Source organism: Gavialis gangeticus, unplaced genomic scaffold (assembly GCF_001723915.1).
Source record: "Gavialis gangeticus isolate Ggan-Ray unplaced genomic scaffold, GavGan_comp1, whole genome shotgun sequence".
Classification (NCBI taxonomy): domain Eukaryota; kingdom Metazoa; phylum Chordata; order Crocodylia; family Gavialidae; genus Gavialis; species Gavialis gangeticus.
In genome coordinates, this window is record NW_017729031.1 from 42,084,374 (window position 1) to 42,089,399 (window position 5,026).

The 5,026-nt window shown below is 65.5% G+C and overlaps 1 protein-coding gene across 1 annotated transcript in view; it reads left to right on the forward strand.

Moving 5' to 3' along the window:
• Window positions 1-124: 124 nt before the first annotated feature.
• The window catches only part of SLC11A1 (solute carrier family 11 member 1), a 29,240-nt gene continuing 24,338 nt past the window's right edge, over window positions 125-5,026 (forward strand). Inside the window, exons 1-12 of the mRNA XM_019522819.1 lie at window positions 125-216; window positions 694-833; window positions 1,725-1,847; window positions 2,044-2,163; window positions 2,246-2,352; window positions 2,454-2,524; window positions 2,687-2,754; window positions 2,902-3,057; window positions 3,382-3,540; window positions 3,642-3,731; window positions 3,806-3,925; window positions 4,729-4,878. Coding sequence (XP_019378364.1) covers window positions 198-216; window positions 694-833; window positions 1,725-1,847; window positions 2,044-2,163; window positions 2,246-2,352; window positions 2,454-2,524; window positions 2,687-2,754; window positions 2,902-3,057; window positions 3,382-3,540; window positions 3,642-3,731; window positions 3,806-3,925; window positions 4,729-4,878 — 1,323 coding nt within the window. The 5' untranslated portion in view covers window positions 125-197. The remainder of the gene's footprint in view (window positions 217-693; window positions 834-1,724; window positions 1,848-2,043; window positions 2,164-2,245; window positions 2,353-2,453; window positions 2,525-2,686; window positions 2,755-2,901; window positions 3,058-3,381; window positions 3,541-3,641; window positions 3,732-3,805; window positions 3,926-4,728; window positions 4,879-5,026) is intronic.

Genomic DNA, 5,026 nt, shown 5'->3' on the forward strand with positions numbered 1-5,026 from the left:
GCCCCAGTCCTACAGCTGGGCTGGGGCTGAGACCCCCAAAACTCATCGCACGGGCAAGAGCCACCCAGGTGTGTCCCCCGCCCCCCCGCTGGAGGGATGGGGGGGCCCCTGCAGCGTCCAGGAAGGAGCACTTCCTCTTCGTGCTCCAGGCGGACGCAGGATCCCAGACCAAGACCGGATCGGGGCCCGGAGTCCCCATGGCGACGCCGCAGCTGGGTGAGACCCCTAGAGCCCCCTGCCCACATGGGGATGCACGTGGGGGGATCTAACACCCCCCCCACCCAGCCAGGGGGTCCCTGCCCCTACCTAGATCCCCCCATTGAGGCCCCCCTGGCTCTGCTAATGGGGGGGCAGGACCCCTCCAGCCCAATGCCCCCCTAGCCCAGTCCGCAGGCCACAACGACTTCCTGTTGCTACATGTTCCTGTCTCCAGTGAAGGACAGGCGCCAGGAGCCATGGCACCCTCCAGCTGGGGGCCTGGGTCAACCCTCGACTGGCTGGGTGGGGGAGGGGAGACCTGTGACACCCCCTGCCCCCCCCAGCAGGCAGCCAGGACGCCTGGGTTCTTGCCCCCCCTTGTCCAAACTCTGCCATGCCTCAGTTTCCCTGGCAGCGCAGGGCCCCCCTAATGCTGCCCCCCCCACCCCCGGGCCTGGTAGGAGGCTCTGATCTGAGCCCAGCTTTGCCCCCCAGCCCGAGGCTGGCATTGGACAATGCCCCAGGACCGGGCACGGAGCTGCGAGGCCGGGGACTGCCCCATCCCCCCCGAGGAGCGCGGGGCTGTGGGGGGCACCTACCTGGAGGAGCGGATCCCCATTCCTCAGGGGGACAAGGTGAGTCAGTGCTGGGCCCGGGGGGGGGTGCAGCTTCATTTCACCGGCCTCAGGGATACATGGGCTCTCGCCCTTCTCCTGCCTCAGTTTTCCCTGATAAGTAATGGCATCAGCCTAGGCTGCGCATTAGGGACTGGAGGGTCCTGGCAGCCCCACCTGGGGAAACTGAGGCAGAGGGTGGGCTGCCCCAGAGGCAGTTGGGGACCCTGCTCGGGGACTGGGGGGGGTCTCCCCCCTGGCTCTGCTCCACGCTGCTGGGGGGGAGCAACAGTCCCCACACCCGGCTCCTGGGCTCTGTTGGCGCCACCTCTGTTTTGCAACCCACCTCATGGGGGTGGGGGCACGAATTTGAAACCAGCAGGGCCCTAGTGCTTCCTGGGTGGGGGGCATGGAGGGCACCCCTGTCTGGGGCTGGGGTGGGGGAGGTCCCCCTGCCCTTGCTGTCCGTGCTGCTGCCAGGACTCAGATCCAGGAGAAAGTCCCTGGCTGGGGGGCATCTGCCCCCCCACCCTCACACCTTTCCACACATGTCCTGGGAGCTTCCTGCGGGGGGAAAGGCTGGGGTGAGGGGTGCTGGGCCCTGGGGTTCCTCCCCCCCAGCCCCTTCTGACAGGCTCAAAGCAAGGCAGGAAAGGACTCAAGTGTGCAGCGGGCGGGAAGGGGAAGTGGGTAGAGGGGCCCTTCCCAGGCTGGGGGGAAGGGAGGCCAGGGCCGGGGGGGGTCCACCCATGGAGCTGCCCCCCCAGCTTAGTATTGGGTGGGTTGCAGCCTCTGAGCTGGACAGGGATGGGGATCCTCATTGGTCCAGCCCTGCTCCTTGTAGCGGAGCAAGAAGAGGGGACAGCAAAGGGGGGCAGGAGGAGTATTTATCCCTCTGATGCCCCCCTCCAGCCCGGCTTCAGCCTGCGCAAGCTATGGGCCTTCACAGGCCCTGGGTTTCTCATGAGCATCGCCTACCTGGACCCTGGCAACATCGAGTCGGACCTGCAGTGCGGGGCTGTGGCCGGCTTCCAGGTAGGCACCGGGCACCAGGGGCTGGGGGGGGCCTAGAGGGACTGTGGGCACCAGGGACTGGGGGGCTGCAGGCTGTGGACACCACTGGGGGAGCTATCTTGGGTGGGGGGTGGGCTGTGCTTGGCACTGGACAAACCCCTGCCCAGGGCATGGGGGGAATGACTCCCCACTGAGCTCTGCCCCCCCCCCCCGACAGCTGCTGTGGGGGCTGCTGTGGGCCACAATCCTGGGCCTGTTGTGCCAGCGCCTGGCCATCCGCCTTGGTGTCGTCACCGGCAAGGACCTGGGCGAGATCTGCTACCTCTACTACCCCAAGGTGAGCTGGGGGGTGGGAGGCTGCCCCCCCACAGACCATGGGGTACAGGGGTCTCAGGCATGATACTGGCGCATGCCCGCAGGTGCCCCGCGTGCTGCTGTGGGTCACCATCGAGCTGGCCATCATCGGCTCTGACATGCAAGAGGTGATCGGGACAGCCATCGCGTTCAGCCTGCTCTCGGCCGGACGGTAATGTGCCCCCCCACACCGCCCAGTGACACGCATGGCCAGAGGGACACGCATGTCCGGGCCAGACTGAACCCCCCCCTCTATACCCTCTCCCTGCACAGCATCCCCCTCTGGGGTGGGGTTCTCATCACCATCATCGATACCCTCTTCTTCCTCTTCCTGGATAAATATGGTGAGTTCCGGGGGGGGCCCAGCTGAATCTGGCCCTCCACCTACTGCGGAGGGGGTCCCCAAACCCCTTCATGCTTCCCTAGATTGCACCCCGGCAGAGCCCCCAGTGGGGGCAGTCCATGGGACTGTGACTGCCCCTGGACTCCCCCCTGCCCCCCCCCAGGTCTGCGGAAGTTGGAAGCCTTCTTTGGCCTCCTCATCACCATCATGGCTGTGACCTTTGGCTATGAGGTAAGTGACAACCCCCACGCCCCAGGCCTGTCCTTCCTGCTCCCCAACCACGATTTGGGGTGTGAGTGGCTTCCAGGAGCCGGGTGGAGGGCATGGGGGGGGTTCAGAGCTTCCAGGCTCACCTGTGCCCCCTCCCCCATCCCGCAGTATGTGGTGGTGCGACCGTCCCAGGAGGCAGTGCTCCGGGGTATCTTTGTGCCCTACTGTGCGGGCTGTGGGCGCGAGGAGCTGCTGCAGGCCGTGGGCATCGTAGGCGCCATCATCATGCCCCACAATATCTACCTGCACTCATCCCTAGTCAAGGTGAGCCCTTGCCCCAGTCCTAGTGAGACCCTTGCCCTGGTCATGGTGAGACACTGTCCCAGTCACTGTGAAACCCCTGCCTAGATCATGGTGAGACCCCTGTTCCACTCATGGTGAGACCCCTGCCAGGGTCATAGTGAGACTGCTGCCTATGCCCCCCCTGGCCTGCAATGCAGTCTCCAGCCAGTGTGAAGGCCACTGTGGTACCCCCACTTCGGTCACTAAGGGCTACTGCCACAGCCCTGCCTTGGCCAACAAGGGGCACTGCCCCAGGCTTGTGGGAAACCAGTGCCGGCTGATGGTGCCCGCTCTGTGCCCCTCCAGTCCCGCACTGTGGACCGGACACAGCAACAGGAGGTGAGGGAAGCCAATGGGTATTTCCTGCTGGAGTCATGCCTGGCGCTGGGCATCTCCTTCCTCATCAACCTCTTCGTCATGGCCGTCTTTGGCCAGGCCTTCTACCACCGCAGCAACAGCGATGTGGTGAGCACCAACCCCTGTCTGGCCCTGACACCCTCTCCTAGGGGGTCCCAGCCCCCTCCCCTGACCCCCACCTTCTTATGACCTGCCCCCACCCATTGCAGCACAACGTGTGCATCAACAGTAGTGTCAGCCAGTACGCCAACATCTTCCCTGCAGACAACAGCACCGTGACCGTGGACCTCTACCAGGGGGTGAGCACTGGGGGGCAGGGGGTGGGGCGATGTGAAGGGGCAGGGCTTGCACTGACCCCTCCCCTCCACCCCAGGGCGTCATCCTGGGCTGCTACTTCGGGGCAGCTGCCCTCTACATCTGGGCCGTGGGGATCCTGGCAGCCGGGCAGAGCTCAACCATGACTGGTACCTACGCGGGGCAGTTCGTTATGGAGGTGAGCTGCAGGGGGAGGGGTGGGGGGGTCTAGGAGCCCCCAAGCCCCCTGGGACTTCCCCAGGGTCGTCCCAGCCCTGTGGAGGCGGGAGCCCCAGTGGCAGACAAGGAAAGCCTGGTAGGAGCATCAGCAGGGAGGTGGATAAACAAGGGACATCATTAGGTTCCAGAGTTAACCGCCTTATGGTGGGGGCAGGTTAAGCCCTACTCATTGGGGCAGGTGGTGGTTGCCTGGATGGGCCTACCTGAGCAAACCTGCCCCCGGCCCCCAAGGTCTGAGTCACATGGGGGCAACCTCCCCCATAAACCCCAGGAAATTGTCTCTGGACTCTAATGATAGCTGCGGCCAGACGAGAAAGGAGTTTGGGGCTGACCCTGGCAGCAGGAGGTGACAGCTGCTCTGGGGCTGGGGGCGGAGCTGAGGGACTGTGGGCAGAGCTTGTGGCCACAACCCCTCCTTGGGTCTTGCCTCCCCCCGCAGAGGCAGCCACAACCCAACCATCGAACCACGAAACCATGGGGCCAGGGCCTTTGCACAGGGGAGCAGAGTTCATGCAGCTCATTAAAATAATTTGCATAACTGAATCTTGTAATGAGCGGTTCCCTGGGTCCCGCTGACACCTGGTGGCTGCTCAGTGCAGTTGCAGCCGCCCAGTGCCCCCACTCCCCCGGCAGCCCTGGGCCTGGAAGCTACCTGGGCACTGGAACTGCCTGGGGGGGCAGGATGTCCAGGCCCCAATCCTGCCCCCAGGGGCAGGGGAGGGAGGTCCCAGCCTTGCCCTGACACCCACCCCAACCCCGCAGGGCTTCCTGCAGCTGCGCTGGTCCCGCTTCGCCCGCGTCCTCTTCACCCGCTCGTGCGCCATCGTCCCCACGGTGCTCGTCGCCGCCTTCCAGGACGTGCAGCACCTGACGGGCATGAACGACCTGCTCAACGTGCTGCAGAGCATCCTGGTGCGGGCAGCGCGGCCCCCCACCCGCGCCCCTGGCCCCCGGTGCCCCTCAGTCCTGCCCCACGGCCCCTGGTACTCCTCACTCCCGACCTGCAGCCCCGGCCCTGCCAGTGCCCACAGCCCTGGTGGTGACCCTCACTTCTGCCACC